We start from the raw sequence: 20,065 nt of genomic DNA, 5'->3' as shown, positions 1-20,065 counted from the left end.
GTAAAATTTATGTATACAAAGTTAAAGGTGTAGCGAAGGATTTTCTCGAATTTTAGAAAAGAACCGCCTTCTCCACTTTTTAAAAAAATGCAATTGCGCAACACTCCTGATTGACAAATAGGAGCACCAATAATCTTGATGATCCACCCGGAAAAAGAAAATCCTCCGCTATACCTTTAACTGCAGATCAATTGCCAAACCTCCCTTAAGATAGCAGTGATTCATAATCGTTGTCTCCCCTCGTCTTTAGGAAACCAAAACATTTGTTATTTTCGACAAGGTATTTGTTCCAGAGTTCACTTTAGCCACTAGCCAGACTATTAAACAAACAGAGACCGGAAGTTAAGTTTGGCCCAGATACGTAAACGTGACAGCATGCGTTCGTCCGATGAAACTGTCTATATAGTACCTACTGTTTTAACAGTCGATTAGTATTTAAAAAATTTTCATCCTTATGACTGGTTTTGTGTCCAGGGTCACATACAGAATGTATCGTTACAACGGTCAAGTAGATACTTCACATACACAGTATGCCATTTCGGTTGCAGGGTAATTCTTACCCAAATGAAAAATTAGGCTATACTTTAGATAATATTCGTAGATACTGGTGTTTTGAACCTCACTATAGGAATTTTTTGTATTTGCTGTAATAAACTTTAGTAAATGATATACTGTAGAACATTATAGCAGCTTTACTACACTTTGTAAATGTAGGCTATACTACAGTAGGCTATAACTGTAGGCTAGTAAAATAATGTATAGGCTACTTTAATACAATGATTAAAAAACACTACAGTAGGGTTTTTTCTTCAGTTTATCATAGTAAATTCAAAAGTAAACTACAGTACGTCAAACGAACCACTACAAAATTAATCGATTTTATGCAATGTCGGCAATATGTGACCTCTGTATTTAGTGTGAGTGGTCAATGACATTCATAATTTATGACCTCTGCATTATGAGGACCGCGCGACGGAAAACACCGCCTTTAGAAACAATAATATTCGAGAGAATTCCACAAGATGTGGCATCATTATATTATGTGATGTACAGTATGACAAGTATTGCTCCATCACCATCCGTCGATCTCCTCTGATCCCTCCTCTGGTCGCATCCAAACGCCTTCTCGAGGCGCGTGACGCAACTAGCACTGTTCCGTTGACGTTCCCTCCCCCCTCCGCGAGCTGTTCCGCTTCCAAAACTAGACTCCCCCGATTATTGCTATTTCTCCTATCTACGAGCGGGCGACTAACATGGATATTGTAAATCAGGTAGGGCATTTGGGCACAAGGCAACTGCTGTGTTGATATAAATTTAGTTTTTATTATATGCATGGCTGGTTTTTCGACCAGAGGTTTATGAGAAGCGATGAGGATGCGCTTGGAAATTGTGGTGGAAAATTCTTATAGGGAGAGAGATGCCCTGCTGATGCTGTCCGTCTGTTCTCTGAAATATTTCTAGCGTTTTCTTTCTTTAATTTATATTATAAAGACATTGCTGAGTTTATTATTTCTGCGTTTAATTTAAAACCGATCGGATGGGGCGCTTGATTTTACGCATTTATAAAGGGTTGGGATTTTGCTTATAATGCATATTAATAGGTAACAGTTATGCTATCAAATTGCGGGGTTTGACGTAATACCACATTTTCTTGCGTGTAAAGGTGTAACATCAATTAAAAGCGACTGCAAAAGGCCTTTTTCCCACAAGCAGATGCGTTTGTAGAGATGCTCTTTAAAATGGCAGCGCACTCCCATCCCAACATTGTGACTGTGTGACTTTCAGCATCGAGCTCAGGCCCATTTGTATGATCCATAGACGAATGTTGGGCTTTGTAAGCAGGGATATAGAAATATGTGCATGCTTAATTTGACACACAGTCATGTAATTAGTAAAACAGATGATTAATATTAAACAATTGGATACAAATATTTGCAAGGCAATACATATTGTATGTATGTGTAAGCGAATGTTATACCTGCCAATGAATAATTAAATTGCATATAGAGAAGTCTTGAATCGATAGCCTATTGATTTTTTTCCTCATGGTGTTTAAATCAGGACCATCCTCACGGGCACACAATGGTGTCGTGTGAAACCGCACCTTCCTACGTCACTGTCCGGATAAATCGGTATACCTGATGAGTAGTATATGTCTAAATATCCCAACCAACATCATAAAGGCTATGCCGCCATGCATATAAGGGAGAAAACGGTATGCGGCACGTGAACGTTTAGACCCGGTCATTTTGCCCTCACTGAAAGGCCCTACATTTTTCCAAATTCCTTGGGAGACGCCGTAACATACGTTGTACGTTGGCTTTGGGTTTGATAAATCTCGATTTTGTGTCGCCCACTGTTAAAGAGATATTTGGCACAGATGCAAAACGACGCACGCACAGGCTGCCTATGGTCAGGGTACACTCTGTTTTTCTTTGCCTCGAGCTTAGTCATATTCAAAAAGGTTTACGTGGGCGATGTAAAGAATGAATAACATAAAGAAACAAACAAATGTGATTGAATTAATAAAGGTTTCATTTAACCGTTAGCAGAAGCAGCATGCCGGTTTCGCAGAGAATCGTTCAATATAAACGTGCTATAATAAGAGAGAAAGTGTTTGTAAAATGAGTCATCACCACTATACCAGTATTTTCATTACTTTTCTGTAAACACTCTATATAGATCTATAATGTAGATATATCTATCTATCTAATGCTTTTCTCATGTTCTTCGTTTGACAGTTGGTTGCAGGTGGGCAATTCAGGGTGCTGAAAGTCCCACTGGGCTTCATCAAAGTCTTAGAATGGGTAAGTTTTCATGCAATTAAATGGTTGGTTCCCCTTAGTCTATGTGTTAATTTCAGCGAATCCTTGAGCTTTGACCATTACAGATGACTACTCAGACCACTGCATTGATTCACAGAGGTTGACAGCTGCACGTGGAAAGAACACCAACACATTTCAGAATAGAATAGCGCCATCTAGTGTTCATTTAATGCTAAAGCCCCTTCACCCTCTACACCAGTAATCTCCTTTTTGACTTCAAGTCCCCCATTGTTAAGAACATTTGAACCCCCCACTCACAATAAATTAATATATTTTAGAGCTTGGCATGTCTAGATGAATATATGTTATAAATAAAAAATATCTTGATTTTTGGTTGTTTTAGATGATTTTAGAGATTGCTTTTAAAGGGACAATGCACTTAAAAAAATAGACTAATTTTCCAGCTCCCATAGAGTTAAACATTTAAGTTTTACCGTTTTTGAATCCATTCAGCTGATCTCCGGGTCTGGCGGTACCACTTTTCGCATAGCTTAGCATAATCTATTGAATCTGATTAGACCACTAGCATCACGCTAAAAATAACCAGAGTTTTGATATTTTTCCTATTTAAAACTTGACTCTTCTGTATCATGTACTAAGACCGACAGAAAATGAAAAGTTGCGATTTTCTAGACAGATATGGCTAGGAACTATATTCTCATTCTAGCGCAATAATCAAGGACTTTGCTGCCGTAACATGGCTGCAGCAGATGCAATAATATTACGCAGCGCCCGAAAATAGTCCACTTGGTAACTTTCAATAGCTGGGGACTGCGTAATATCATTCCCACCACACAATATAATTAAATATAATCAAGTTGGGTCAAAAAACAATATATACAAAAAAAATCTAATACTTGTATATTTGTAAATTGTAGATATAATTTTTGAATAGATATTTGTGAAAATTCATATTTTGTCAGTCATTCTCACTAGAAAGAAAAACAAATAAAATCACTCCAATGCTTGTAGCAAATCGCCACATGCATAGGACTGTTCAACCAGTGAACTACCTATATATAAGATACATTTGATATATTCATTGAGTTATTATTTCAGATTTGTTTGTATTGTACAGTGTTCAGTCCTTTGTAGCTGTGGTAAATTTGTCCTGATCTGATTACTCTTTGGTGTGCAGTATAGTGGTCCCTATATTATATGGACTTTGGTAATCTGGTGGCCGGATTTATCTTCATTTTACATGTATATATTTTACAATACTACACGAGTAAGACTTACTATTCAGTAAGCCTACTTAAATGGTTATTGTCCTAGATTTGTTTTATCATGTTATTTTTGTCAATTGTATGACTTGTTTTGTATGGTTTTCATTTTGTGGTTTGGTTTACTTTGGTTTGATGTGTCTATTGTTTTTATCTCCTGTGGTGACGCTCTGGTTCATAATGCAGACCAGCTCAGCGATATGACAGATGGCAGACTATCTCGGTGAAATTTAATAGCTTCATTTCCCATTTAGTCCCGCCTCCAACCACAGCCTACATGTAATCTCTATGAGTGACTCGATCTTTCAGATTTAAATCCACAAAGGGAATATAACGTAAAGATATCCATGTTTGACTCATGCTCTAAAAGATGCAGATTTTCATTTGTTTATCTTATCTGTATTTTTATCACAATGCATTGAAATAATTTAACAAATTCAACAGTATAACACATTTTTAAAATGACACAATTCTGTAAACCTCTTCCCTGTTACAATTCCTAAATAATGAATTGCTGATTGGTCAATACAGTGTTCAATACAGTAACACAATATATTTAAAACAATATATTTACTGCCACTGTATAATGTAAACACATATCACTGCAGAGCACCCAAAAAACGAAATATTCATGGAAGTGCTTCATGAGGAATGTTTAGGAAAAGGATGTCAAATGAAATAAAAATTTGCTCCATGTCATGAATATATCAACAATGACATACCATCGTCCTAAACTCCGCTCACTGTTTTCCAGATCTTTGCCATCTTTGCATTCTCCACCTGTGGGAGTTACTCAGGCTCCTTCAGGATGAGCGTGGAGTGCAAGAACAGAACAGAAAGTGACCTGAAAATAGGCGTGGATTTTGAGTATCCCTTCAGGTATGCCTGACATGTTACGAGCTATGTGGTTAAGTGAGTCTTTCAACAACAACAACAAAATAACCATTTATTGCTTTATTCACTGCTGATCATTTATTGCATTAATAAATGTTCCCAACTCATTATTACGTGACTAACTTGGCTAAAATCTTATTTACAAACCCAATTATGGTCATGGGCGTTACATTTCGAACACGCTTATGACGATTGACCAATCACAATAGTTTAGAACCCCTGACCAATCAGAGTATACTTGGCGTTTGTGGGGGTGGGGCTTTGAAGAGACACATGCTGCAATCAAGCATTTTAGAGAGAGGTATTGCCAATATCTATATTATGAGAATACTGGATTTTTTTACAGTATTGTGGCAAACCCCAACAATAAATATATAAACTTTTTTGTTCTCAAATTAGAGGCTCTTTAACTAAATTAGTTAACGTGAACTTAATGAGTAAAACATATGCAGCATTAATTAATCTTAGTTCTTGTTAATTTTAGCAATTACTAATAGATTTAAAAAAAATCAAAAGTACATTTTTATATTAGTTCATGCAACTAAACTTACATGAACAATTGTATTGGCATTTACTAAAATTAACATGATTAATAAATGCTTATAAACTATATTGTTCATTGTTAGTTCATGTTAGTGAATGTATAAATTAATGATCGCAAAAAAAACTCAATGTAAAAATGGTTTCTCCTGCCACAACTTATACACCGAGTAGGGATGGGACGATTACCGGTTTCACGGTTAACCATGATAAAATGTCCTGACGGTTAGTATTATCGCGCACATGCAACATAGTTTTTTGCACAAGAAGGCATTTACGGGATAATGTATTGTATTCATTCACGGTAAACTTATTAGACAGATTTTTTTAAAAACAGAAATAATTTCAAGGACATGAATATTAAATTGTGATTTTCAAAAATAAAACTTGTTCAAATGTTTTCAGTGTGTGTATCCGTTCTTTTTGAACATTTCCATCTCATTTTAACAAAACCATGATAACTTTGGTCACTATAATCATAATATGAAATTTTCATACCGTCCCATCCCTAACTCAGAGACAAGTAAATTTAGCCAAATAAGTAAATTCCGTGAAAAACTATGATCGTTGTAGCACTATCAAACCATTGTTCGAAAAAAATATATATTTTCTGCATTTAATTTTGCTCTAGCTTGTAGTATTCTTCATTGTTATTGGTTTGTATGACAAAATGCTTGCAATGCAATTTTTGTCTGCCATTTTGAACCTTGGAACCCTTCAAATGTAAATATATTCAGATGCACAATATATTCAGATGAATAACTGTTCTTTCCAAATAGAGCATCATAACCCTAACCTCCCTGATTTTTTTTTACTGTATCCCTTCAGGCTCCATCAAGTATATTTTGATGCGCCCACCTGTAAGGGTGGAGCTGATCGTTTATTCCTGGTTGGGGATTACTCGTCCTCCGCAGAGTTCTTCGTCACCATAGGTGTTTTTGCATTCCTGTATTCCATGGCAGCTCTTAGCGTCTATGTCTTTGCCTTTGAGAAGTATCGCGAAAACAATAAAGGGCCGCTGATTGTAAGTCATCATCCACAATACATAAACATTAAGAGAGCAGTTTTATAGGAATATTCACAAGTATAGATATCAAGGATGCACCAATATTGATATCCAATTACTTAAATGACATCTACTGATAGTTTTGCTTTTTACTCCAAGTATTACGTTGTGAAATCCTAGAAGTCCAGAGCGTACAAACTGCATTTCTATTATCATTGTTACTCAATTCTAAATAATGACACAGCAATGTCCGATTGTGGGGAAACATTTTTTTTCTACCTATTCTGGACGATATATTAGTGCATCCCCAATATATTTAGTTGGACTAGTTGTACTCATCCTCATGTTGATCTAAATTACCCGTGCTGTCATTTTCCCTTAAACATTTGCGGTTAAGCATACCTGTTATATTGCAGCTTGTGGTTGGTTTTAATGCTTGTCATGACATATTGATGATTCCTGTTGCTCATGGAAAGTAGTGGTAGGAGGTAATGGTTGTGTTTAATTTTCAGGGAATACACAGCATCTGCCAGTATCAAATGCATAAATGTCAATGATTCACACAGCCCTACAAATACAGTAAATCTAATCATTGCAGGATTTCGGTGTGACATGCGTGTTCACCTTTATGTGGCTGGTGAGCTCAGCAGCATGGGCGAAAGGTTTGTCAGATGTGAAGACCGCCACAGATCCCGAGAAGGTTTTGGAGTTGATCCCCGCCTGTGAGCAAGAGGCTAACCGCTGCCGTGAAGTTCACGATCCGGTCATGTCTGGTCTTAACACTTCTGTGGTAAGTTGATGGTTACATATGACTGTGATCTTAGCTGTACACTGTTAGACTTAACTGTAATTTCTACAGTAACTTACCACAAAATGTCCAGTAAAATACCATCATTTTCTTTTACAGTTCATTACTGTAATATGCATTGCATTATGGGTATTAAGATTTAATTTACAGTGATTTACTGTATGTTTTGAATTTGCGGTAGACTGCTGTAAAACAACAGCAGCAGTGCTACTGTAGTTGAATAAAATTTCAAAATGTGAATTGTTTTTCAGCAGTGTAAATCATTTTTTGAGAATTGTAGATAGAAACAAGAAAGGGATTATGGATAAATGCTTGACCGTCAGATTTGAATTTGTCCTCAAGACTTCAAAACACTAGTGACGCCAAGATTTTGCTCCTCGGGAGAGTGTCGGGAGAGTGACAGAAGAGGCTACTTGGGGAGTGTAGCGAGTAACTTTCATCAAGTGACTCTGTAGCACTGTGGTAGTGTTATGGACCTACGATGCGGGCAACCTGGGTTCGATTCCCCTTCAAGGCAATATTTATCTTAAAACTAGGTTACAGTAAGGGGATTATACTGTAAAATGGAAGTGTGGTAAAGGCATCATACTGTAAAAACATGTACTGTAATGGGGCAGTTACAGTGAGTTACGGCATATATACCTTTTTTTTTTTTTTTTTTTTTTTTTGGAGAGGCTATAGTGTTTTTAAGAATAAAGTTTCGGAGAGCAACCAGGAACGCGTCCTTCTAGCTCAGCTGCATCACGTGACCCCCCGAGTTACGGCATATATACAATAAAAAGTCTAACAGTGTACAGTGTACTACGTCTGTTAACTTTATGTTAAGAAATTGGTACAAACCAAAGAGTTCAGATATAACTGATACACCTGACATTTTTGCTCATCTCTTAAAAAAATGGCCTCACCGCGATGCCATAGCTGAACCATTTTTGGCTAAATGGATAAAGGTTTTGAAAAAGGTATGAAAAATGGGTTTTCTAAAAACCAAAATATGGTTCTTCTATGCAGGGGCGCTGTAAAGGGGGGGTAAACAATGACGATTCTCGGGGCCCACGAGTAAGAGGGGGCCCAGAGAAGCCCCCAAAATTGTGGTGCTAAAAAAATATTTAACAGTAAAAATTATTAACTTTAAATTATTCTATTTTCTGTTTCCTGGTATCAACAAAAATGTATTTGTTGAGGAAACACAAACATCCGTGGGCCCCTTTCCCCCCTCTCAATTATCATAAAATGGTTCAGTCCGCCCAAATTGTATAATCCAGGCAACACAGCTTGACTTAATTTATAGCGCCGGCAGAATATCAACTTGACTGACAAGGAAGTGAAAATGCCTCAAAAATCTGGAAGTCAAAAACGGAAAGAGAAAAAAATAAGAGAAGTGAAAGAGGCGAAGGGTCGACATTATGTTACCCAATTTTTCACAAGAAAAGGCGGGTTTGTAAGTAAGCTTAAATTGTTAGTGGATCGCCCGCCCGTGACAATGATCGTAGCCTACGGCACTTTTGTGTGCTTATGCGCACGCGCACGCTTTGTACATGAGGTCCCAGGTCTCTCCGGTTGCATTTTTCGACAAGTAAGCACGTTTCGATAGAGCAGGGTGCAGCGGGTGAACGGCTTTTCCTCACAGGCAGCCGTTGTCGGCATCTTTGTACGAAGCTCCACCGGTCCGCCCACTTTCAGCACCCTGCTGCGGTCCACGCTGTTGCACCTGTTTTGCAAGCAGTCTAACTTCATGAACTCTGATAAAAATCCTCTGCCAGCTACTGTACAAACTACTATCAGGTGTTTGTGAGGTTTCGGTGCATTTCTTGAAGTTGAAGATGCTGTGGAGTAGGGATGTGCCCGAAGCCGAATACGTTATTCGGAAGGGCACGGATAATGGCTAACAGAAAAATTATTCGGCCAGACATTATCACGTGTTTACTGGAACAACGCTAAATTATAAACCCCTTAAAGCACGTATAATATGTGTGTGAAGTGAATGAGTGCAATCTATAAAATGACATGAATTATATTTTAGGCGAGTCCCTTATTTAGAAACGCCAGCTGTTTTGGAATTAGTTTAAAATCTTAAAAACGCTGCTTATATCAAACTTCTTTTAAGCCAACTGTATAAAATGACCCTTTTTGTTTTTATTATTATTATTTAATTACACAAGACCAGAAAACCTTGGTAAAATGCTGCACTCTGATAATAAAATATTTGTTAATAACTCCGTGTCTCCGCGTGACTTCGGTCACAGATGATCTTAATTACTTCCAAGTTAAAGCAAGCTTCATTGTCAATCTAGGTGAATATAAAATAAATAAGCAAGTAGATAAAAATATGAAAATGTAACATTTTAAAAGCAAAATTTAAACTGAAGATTACTATGACATAAATTGCAATTAACATAAAAATAAAGTAAATAACAACTGAAACATTTGAATTAAATCTTTCTAATTACCTTATTGTTTAAAACCATGTTGCATATTTTGAACTAAGTTAAAAATCATTTTTAATATTAGAGCATTTTGTTGTTTTGAAATTTTAAACGAATATCTGATTATTTATTAATTTAGATGAAGATTTTGAGATTGTTACAGATACAAATACAGATACAAATACTGACTCCGCTGCACACCCCTAATGTGGAGTTGTAATACTTTCACATTATCTGATTCAGACCAACTCGGCAAAACTCAATTTAAACAGCACAAAATGACTGCCTGTGGACGTTATAGATAGAAATTATTATATTTCTGTTTTTATTCACACAATAAATATTTAAACTAGTTTTAATGAAAATTCATGTAGTTTTAGGAAAAGTCAGGGAGCAGCAAGGCTTTATGATTTATTTAGACAAAGTTATTGACTGCAAATTTCAAAACCTTGTTCATTCTAGTGTTAAAGATAATTACCACACTGCAAAAAAAAAATCTTGAACATTTTTCTTAAACACTAAATTAAAGAAAAATTTAAGACAAATTTGCTTAGCCCATTGGCAGATTTTTTTGCTTGTTTTATGCACAAAATAATAGGGCAGTTAAATTTAATATTTTTGGTCTAAAAACTAGATTTCTTTTCTTGGGTCGTTTTGCTAATCAAGAAAAAGCATCTTAATTTAAAGAGTAACTAAACCCTAATCCAACTTTTTTTAGTTACTGATCTGTAAGAATGATGATTTATTAGTGCTGTTCATTGATTTTAGTAAGTTTTTTGACATTTGGATATAAAGTGTTTCAATACTACAATATATGGTGTAAAAACGTCTGAGTGCTGCCCTCTTCAGGTTGAACGGTGGCTACTGCAGTTGAATTTTCCTATTGGATGTTGGGTCCAAAAAATGACTCATGACGTAAGCAGGTTCAAGCTTACCACGCCCTTGTTACGATCTCATCACACACTTGGTACGAGCTTAGGTCGTCCCCTCTATCTCTGTTGGGAACTGCCCACTTTTCTTGAATTTTTCAAATATTGCCAGTGGGCGGAGTCAGGCTCTGACCAGGGGTTTAGTTACGCTTTAAGAATTTTCAGATATTTTTCCTGAAAACAAGACAAAAATACTAAGATTTTTTTTTCTTGATAATCATTTTTTTGCAATGCATAAGTTTAAATGTTGCGGTTAAAATGACTGCTGGTGGCCGTGTTAAAAGTGTATGATAAGGGAACTCAATTTTCTCCCCATGTTAGGTCAAGAAAACACTGGAAAAAATAATAATCCACAGTTTTAGTTAAACGTTCAACATTGACTTTCTTACTTAGCATTTTTGTCTTGTTTTCAGTAGAAATATCTAAAAATTCTTAAATTAAGATGCTTTTTCTTGATGAGCAAAATGACCTAAGTAAATTAGTCTAGTTTGAAGACAAATTAATATACAATTTAAGTGAAATTGTCCTTAAAACAAGCAAAATGATCTGCCAATGGGGTGAGAAAAAAATTGTGAAATAAGATTTATTTTTTCTTAAACACTTAAATCAAGTAAAATTTTCTCACCCCATTGGTAGTCAAAATACCATAAAAGTGCATGATTTTATGTAAATTAATATGAAAAAAATCTCAGCTGTGTTGGGGGCCCTGTCAAGATTCTTTTCATGGGGCCCAAAATCCTTAGCAGCGCCCCTGCTTCTATGGCATCACTTTGAGGAACCTTTTAAGCACCTTTATTTTAAGTTTAAACAGGAAAGCCATGTAATCATACCAGTGACTGACTGGTGACATCACAAGAAAACACACAATCCAAAGCTCTTTACTAGTGACTAATACAATACTATGCTACCCACAATTTTCAGAACCCTTCGTTAAAAAAAAAGTCACTAGCAAAATATTGACTAAAAGATAGTTTTATTTATTGTTAGTCTCAAAAAGAGAAATAATTCATATAAATGTTCAATTTTGCAGCTGAGTCATGCACTTGCGAAACATTGGCCCCTTGAACTGTAGAAACATCATTCAGTTCTTTCAATGCATCTTATTGACTGCATCTTTAACTTTAAGCTCTCCTGTTTTTTTTCCTTCAGGTCTTTGGGTTCCTGAATCTGATCTTGTGGGCAGGTAACCTGTGGTTCGTGTTTAAGGAGACCGGAATCGTTGCACCATTCATGCGCCAGCCAGCCGCCCAGGAGAAGCAGCCCGCCGCCCATGATGCCTACGGGCAGGGAGGATATGGGCAGCCAGACCCATACGCTGGTTCCCAGGGAGGCTACCAGCCCGACTACAGCCAGCAAGGCTACAACCAGGCTGCAGACTACGGTCAGGGCGGCTATGAGCAGCAGGGGGCACCCACCTCATTTTCCAACCAGATGTGAGCAAAAGAATATTTGAAGAAGCAGAGGAGCAGAAGGTAATTTTTGGAGATTATTATGACTGGAATATGAGGTTACTTCATTACTTTACAGTATACACAGATAACCAAAAATAATAAAAACTGCAGTTTATATGTTTATATGATTTTATTAAAATAGCCGTACTGTACATACTTAAAAATATGTTTTGTACTGTATAGTATTGATGACCACTTTCCTGCAGAGTTTAGCTCCAACCCTGATCAAACACACCTGAGCAAGGTAATCAAGGGCTGCGTCCAAAACCTATGACTTGTTGCCTCATGAGGCAAGGACTTTGGCGGCATGAAGGCAACTCCTGGAAACGCATTCGGACAGCCTTCATAGGCAGCGTAATGGAATTCAGTTTATAATATAAACAGATAGTGCCTTTGTGATAACTAAACCATATTTTTTGAAAACTGCCTTGTTAATTCCTCGCTGGAAATACAATTAGGGTGTTTTCACATCTGTAGTTCGGTTCATTTGTTCCGGACCAAAAGCAAAAAATGATACATTGTAACTTTTTTAGCCGTTTTGGTTTCTTTTCACACCACACTGATTGTACTGATCCGCACCAGTTGAAACAAACCAAAATTCAGTCATGTGATAAGATCCACATCACTAATTGGCCACATGTATTTGGACGTATTTCCTTAACTGCTTTTCGACTGGTCAGAATCAACGTGCGTGAAATTCCAACGGAACCCTGGAAGTGAACAAAAAGGAGGAACATACAGCAGACACCATGGACAGACGGCTGCGTGCTGTAATTATGTCTCAGTTGTTGTAATATATAGTTTGAATACAGCACTCTAGACAAACCGTTCATTTTCAGAATGGATCGTGTTCTCATCACAAACGAACTGCTCTAGAGTTCGTTTGAAAGCGTACCGAGACCACCTCTTCAAGGGTGTTTTCACACCTGCCTCATTTAGTTTGGTAGAATCGTACAGGGGGTTCTCTGGTGCGCACCAAAAGCGGACCAAACAAGTGAACCGAGACCTCCTTGAAGAGGTGGTCTTTTAAACAAACTCTAGAGCGGATCGTTTGTGGTAAGAAGACGAATCCGAGATCTAACCGACCTAACTGCAAAAGTACTGCGCATTTTGGACTAAACCAGCTGTTGTAGTCAGCTGCGCAGTGCATTATCGGATGAGGAAGTGTTTGTTGACAGTTTCTATTAGCAATATTGGCCCTGTCCCAAATGCCACACTCCGACTTGTGGACCTCCTCAGAGTCCACACTTTGATGAGATCATGTAGTGCAGACGTTAGGAACCCTTGATGGGAGTCCACGTGGGTGCACCGTAGTCATATTTTGGGACAGACTCAAGCGTCACGCCGGAAATAGGTAGAGAAGTTGCCCGTCAGTGTGAACTCCTCCCTTCCGTTGTCTGATTGGTCTGATTGCTCTTTCGCAAGGACTTCTGGGTTGGTAAAGTGCGCGAAGCCTTCTGCATTGCGGGCTTCGCTGAAGACCACATCAAGGGGGCAAAGGAGGCGCTGATGAGCACACTTCAAAGCGTAAAATTGACAGATGGGACACCCTACGGACTCGTAGACTAAGCGAGCACGCGCTATTTAAGGCCACGAGACCAAAAGTCCACATGAAGTGCGCCATTTGGGACAGGGCCAACAGCACAATGACAGATTGTGGACATACCTGGAGTTGCGAGGAGGTGCGGGCGGAGCCTTAGAAATTTGGTGTTTTTGCCGTTTGTAGTTTGTAGCGATTCATTCTGGAAATGAAAAGTGTGTCTAGAGCGCTGTATACAAACTATGTATAACAACCACGGACATAATAACAGCACGCAGTCGTATGTCCACGTTGTCTAGTGTATTTTCCTCCTTTTTGTTTACTTCCGGGGTTCCGGAATTTCGCACGTTAATTCTGACCAATGGAGAAGCAGTTTAGGAAATACGTTCAAATACATGTGGCCAATGAGTGATGTGTATCTTATCTAGGGCTGTCAATAGATTAAAAAAATTAATCTAGATTAATCGCATGATTTCATGAGTTAACTCGCGATTAATCGCAGATTAATCGCACATTTTTATCCATTCTAAATTTACCCTAATTTAACACTTTTCAGGTTTTTAATACTCTAATCATATATACATATCGTCCCCTTGGAATTATAAGGTTCTATCTAACATTTTTGTCAAAACTGAGTTATTCACATATTCTTACTCTGTGACAACTTATTTACATTATGTGATGTTTTATTTTAAGTTTTGTACATTTTGGGACGTTTTATTAAAAAAACAAAAAGGTTCTATCTACAAAATCGAACTCTAAGTTGGCTCTATAAGGTTCTATCTGCGTGAGCTAATGCACAGAAGGGGACCAATCATGATCAACTTTATGGGGTGGTTTCTCAGACAGGGATTAGCTTAAGCCAGAACTAGAACTTAGTTTCATTAGAAAATATTTAACAAACATGCCTTACTAAAAGTATTACTTGTGTGCATTTTGAGGCTAAACAAAGGGCACTGACGTATTTTAAGATATGTCAGTGCAAGTTGTTTTCAGTTTGGACAGCTCTTACATTTATTTTATTCTAGGACTAGTCTAATCCCTGTCTGTGAAACTGTCCCTATATGTGGTGTTGCCGGCTTTGTCCTTGACGACAGGAAAAATCACAGACATTTAGAAATTTGAGAGGATTTTGATATTGTATATTTAGAATGCACGTAGGGTCCCTGTTATTTTCATGTTTGAAAGAAACTTCTTCCCCATGTAAGTTTTCCTATATGTAATGCAAAAACTTTGAAGCTCAATATCTCAAAACTGCTCAGAACGCAGATAGAACCTTATAATTCCAAGGGGACGATATATAGATGCTTTATGCAAATGTATGTTAACAACAGCCTGTTTACATTTTTTAAAAGAACCATCAAGCCATAGAACAATGCATGATTTGTTGAAATATAACAAAATATGACAGAACCACACCTGTTTGAAGTTGAAAGAGTCAAATTACCACAAAAATTACCACAAAATTACCACATCCATACATTAAATTACCACATCAATACCTTAAAATCACTGGTAAAACTAATAGATTACCTCCCACAAAGCAAAAACATCATCAATGTATGTTCAACTTTTTTTCCTTTTGTTTGATTGACATTGAGACAGATTGCTGAAAATCTAAGTGATCTAATATAATGTTACACATCAGATATTTTTACCCAACAGTTAACCAAACATTTACTTAAGACATAACAGATTATAGATCCTACCTGCGTGAATTCTTATCAAAACAGATATTTTTAAAACTGTAATTTTGTGTAGATGTCTATATATCCGGGTCGCGCACTCGCGCGTCTGTATGCACGCGCTTCAGATGTCAGTCAGTCAGCGTGAGGAGATCGCTTTTGAGTCTTGTCGCTCTTAATAACTCTTTAACATTAATCAGGTACCGAACTTTATCTCTCTTAATGACTCTTTTAACATCAAGCAAGTCCTGCAGTCTATTTTCTAAGTCATGCATAAAAGCGAAACCAAAATAAATTGAGACGCATCTTTGTATTAGATTAAGCATTAGGAAGACAGTAATGCTACACACCTCTCAGACGTATAAATAAAGATCATTTCAGATGTCCAACGAGCATTTAGAGCATTGGATTTTCTAGACGAGTTGCTTAATGTTCTTATTTCTATGAAAACCTTCGACTCATTTAGACAGGTTGACATTTGCCTGCGTCTCTGTTCATTCAACTATGGGCTGGACCAAGGGTCAAACAGAAATTGCGCGTTCCGTTAATCGGCGTTAATAAAATTAGTGGCGTTAAAATTAATTTGCGTTAACGCGTTAAATTTGACAGCCCTAATCTTATCACATGACTGAATTTTCATTTGTTTCAACTAGGGATGCACCGAATCCAGATTTTTTAGGTTCGGCCGAATCCCGAATCCACCGTTTAAGATTCGGCCGAATCCGAAACCGAATACCGAATCCTACTCGCATCCTTATTCCAACACAGTAAAACACATTAATGAAGTAAAAAACGTCCACAGCAGTGTATTTTTCATTTTATTTAATTTTAACTGTACATTATGCCAGGATGACAAGTTGGAAAAACTATTTTGACAATTACCATAAGCCTATGCATAATGAAAGCGATGCGTTGCGACACGCTCGTTTTTCCAATAAGCAAGCAGCTCCGCGCTGAAAACTATATTTAACTTTGAGTGAGAAGCTCCGCTCGTCAATGTCAGTCTTCACACGGCCGTCCAATTACAGTGGAGGAGGGGCGGGACATTACCATAGCAACCAACCGGCTCACAGCTGAAGCATCACAGCTACCAAGCGCTCGGCTGAAAAACAGCTGGCATTTGGGGTCCTCAAGGCGTTTTCAGCGGTGTTTAAAAGTTTTGGTGTGTCCAGCTGACCGAAAGAAAAAGCTCATCTCCACGTCAGCACCCGATGTGCGTAATCAACGGCTGCGTGACGTCGACCAGCGTAGCGCAAGCCTAGGGTTCGGTTCGGTGGAAAAAAATTCTAGGATTCGGCCGAACCCGAACCCCGCCAAAAAGCCCAGTATTCGGCCGAATCCGAAACCGAATCCTGGATTCGGTGCATCCCTAGTTTCAGCTGGTGCATACCAGAGCAATCGGTCTGGTGTGAAAGGGACTACAGATGTGAAAACACCCCAAGGTGGTCTTGGTCCGCTTGTTTGGTCCGCTTTTGGTGTGCACCAGAGTTTGATTGCTGCATTCTCACCTGCTCAAACGAACCGCACCAACTGAGCAGTAGAACTCTGGTACGATTCAATCGAAACTAAACAAGGCAGGTGTGAAAGTACCCTAATGTGTATAAAGTAAAAATATAACTTTATTTACACAAAATTTGTGATCCAGACGCTTTCTTGGCAGACATTTTATTTTATTACCTGCGCACACACACACATACACTCTTAAAACGAAAGTGTTAAAATAACACATCTTGTGTCTAGTTAAGGACAACACGTGTGTTGTCTCTAACTTAACACATCTCTGTGTTATTTTTGGAACAACACACTTTGTGTTGTTTTAACACATCCTGGGTATGTTAATGTTTACACATTGTTTTGTGTTAAATATTTAACACATTATGTGTTATTTTAACACATTATGTGTCATTTCGTGTTGATTTTGAGTTCATATAAATAAAAGGGACAACACTCTGCAGCAAAGTGGATCTCGAGGGCCAAGTTTCGATGATGTTTGTCAGTTAAAGTTTCAGATATTATCTCTGTTTTTCCACAGAAAGAAGTTGATCGTTTGAATCTTGCAGTGTGGTGCCTGAACCCTAACCACAAACCCACACTTCTCCATTTGTGCGTCTGTGCTTACGTCTGTGAACGTTAAGAGGGGTGGGTGGGAGGGGGACTTATCTAAAATCACAGATAGAGGGGGTGGGTTAGAGCAGAGGGATTTTATTGTGCTGTTTATTATTGTGACGTACAAAACTAAAATAACATTAGGATCGATCAAATTTCAAAACACTTGAATCCTGTACCAAAGTAGGAAAGAATATTTGAAAACTTATATGAATCTTGTTGCTAAATGAATTTTGAATTGATGATGTTGACAATAGTAATGCTAAACTTGAGAGAATGTATTTGTCTGTGCTGTATAGATATGATTATATATATATACTAATATTTATATATATATATAAATATTCCTAAAGATATGTATGGGGCTATTTCACTGTAGTCTAGTTCAATTTAGAGACCCTAACATTATTATAACAATCCTGTGAATATATTAACAAAGCCCCACTTTGACATTGTTTAACCCTGTATTGTTTTACCCTGGTGGTGGTTTGGTACAGGTTGCATAGAATTTACAAAAGTCCCAGTGTACCTCCTTTTGTTTAGTCTATTGATTTGTATTTCTTCACGGGGTGGGATGGAGCACTGATGTGACAACGACTACGAAGAATCATTCCCGAACTCATGAAGGGACCACATTACTTCAACCAGCAAGAAAAACGATTACGTGTATCCAAATTAAGTTGATTTGTTCTCTCTCGTAAATCTCTGTATTATGAAAAGCACATGCTTTCTCGTCGAAGAATTAGCATGGTTGTTCATGACACAACACCCTCCTCTGAGTGCTGTATTGATGTAGTGCTGTTTAAGTTAGAGGATGCTAAAAATAGATATAAATAGATATGGACCAGGGTTGTGTTTGTGTTGTGTGAGCACCAGACAGAGATGTCAGTAGTGTAGATATGTGTGCCAGTTTCGTTTTCGTCAATATTTTCCTTTTCCCTCTTTCAAAAACATATACTCTGTTACAGGTTTTAAGCCTGTGATAGTGAGGTATATTTAAAATTGTACATACAGAATATATATATATGAAGTACCTGCACATTGTTTAACCAATGTCATGAACTGCTGTAATGATCTGCATCAAAACATCACGTGAATGTCAGCATAGATTATTTTTTTCTGCTTGATTGATCATTCGAATCGCAGATGCCAAATGTATATCTGGTATAGACGATAGCCAAACCTTCCAGCTTGATTTTGAGGCAACTGAACTGTTTTCCGTGATGGGGAGGTCATTTAAATAAGCTATGAAATTCATATTTCATTTCAACAGCTGTCGTGACAGGTTAACTGGGGCAATAATATCCTAAAGTTATTATTTTGTAGAGTATTCAAACACTATATCAAAGACTAGCACTTCAGATGTGAGGATGCCGAGTAATGTTATCAATATAGTAAAAGCAGCAGATTTTTTTCTCCCCTGAGTTGATCATAAATGGTTAATTTAGAGCTGATGCATCAGATGTTGTTATGATGAGTTTATTTATATTGTTGCATGATTGGATGCTCTTAATGCAAGCTAACCCAACGTATAACTGATTGTCTACAATTTTTTCAGACTCTTTCATTTGCCTGAAAATTTAAGGAAAATCAGGTTCGCTTTTGGGTAAAAGGCCATCAGCCTGCTAAATGTGTTAGCGACTCTCTCTTTCTCTCTCTTTCCCTCTCTCTATCTCACATTATCTGCTCTGGCCCACTCTTCTCTTCCAAATGAATATGCTACTCAACTTCTCCGTTGTTAGTGGTGTTTGATATGTCTTGTGAAACTCTCGATGCCTTTGGGTTGTGCTGTATTTAATGTGTATGATATATTCTTAGCGTTTATGAAGATATTGATGAAAATGGTTATGACCATGTTGAAAACTCAATCACCAAATTATCGAGAAATTCTGTTGTATTGTTCTATGGAATCCATGATGGAAAATTAAATAAAGAATAAGTTATCCTGTTGTTTCTGTGGTTATACATTGGTTGTTTTGTTTTTTGGGCTACAATCAGGGTAATCTCAACTAGGGCGATAGCATCAAATAGAGTGGAAACATGTTTAGAGTAAAAAAAAAATGAAAACATGAAAAGGAAATGTTGCTTAATTTCTGTGAAAGAGATCATCCTGCATTTCACTCCAACCAGACTCTCGTACATTAATTTCATTTGTACAGAGAAGTAGTACTGAAGCGAATTGAAAATTAAGCGGAAGCACGTATAGGAGGGCGGAGCCAGGCTAGCATTTCCCAACATATGAATCATGATGTTCTGTTGAGTGTAGTGCTATTTTCTAATGAAACTAAACCCTGGGGAAAGATTTATCTGTAAATGCGTATCAACCCTTACGGAAATTAACCACAGTTAAAACCAACAACTATGGTTTTCAATACACCAAAAAAACATGGTTACTACACTTTTTTCGTAAGGAAATTAAGAAATACATTTTTCTTTTTAAGACAGCCAGTCTGGCAGGGCGGTAATAACCAAACCTGCAGCCGTGGGGTTTGCCTAGAAGGGATACAGCAAACGCCGAAAAGTTAAGGATTAGGTTTGGGGGTAGGATTAAAGCCGAAAAGAAATCAATTGTATTGTGTATAGTGTTGAACGCGTGTGGCCGCGTGGAGTATACTTGGAAAGCACCGGACGCGCA

The 20,065-nt window shown here is 37.5% G+C and overlaps 1 protein-coding gene across 1 annotated transcript; it reads left to right on the top strand.

The window, feature by feature from the left end:
• Positions 1-1,117: 1,117 nt before the first annotated feature.
• sypa (synaptophysin a) lies at positions 1,118-19,381 on the top strand. Its single transcript, XM_055168645.2, has 7 exons — positions 1,118-1,271; positions 2,742-2,807; positions 4,803-4,927; positions 6,311-6,506; positions 7,087-7,278; positions 11,798-12,120; positions 17,357-19,381. Exons 1-6 carry the CDS (start codon positions 1,254-1,256, stop codon positions 12,083-12,085), a joined length of 885 nt encoding a protein of 294 aa, XP_055024620.2. The 5' UTR covers positions 1,118-1,253; the 3' UTR covers positions 12,086-12,120; positions 17,357-19,381.
• The last annotated feature ends 684 nt before the right edge of the window (positions 19,382-20,065 follow it).

The sequence above is a fragment of the Misgurnus anguillicaudatus genome, chromosome 5 (genome assembly GCF_027580225.2).
Source record: "Misgurnus anguillicaudatus chromosome 5, ASM2758022v2, whole genome shotgun sequence".
Taxonomy (NCBI): domain Eukaryota; kingdom Metazoa; phylum Chordata; class Actinopteri; order Cypriniformes; family Cobitidae; genus Misgurnus; species Misgurnus anguillicaudatus.
Note: the sequence above shows the minus strand (reverse complement) of the source record. Positions and strands in the feature narration are given on the sequence as shown.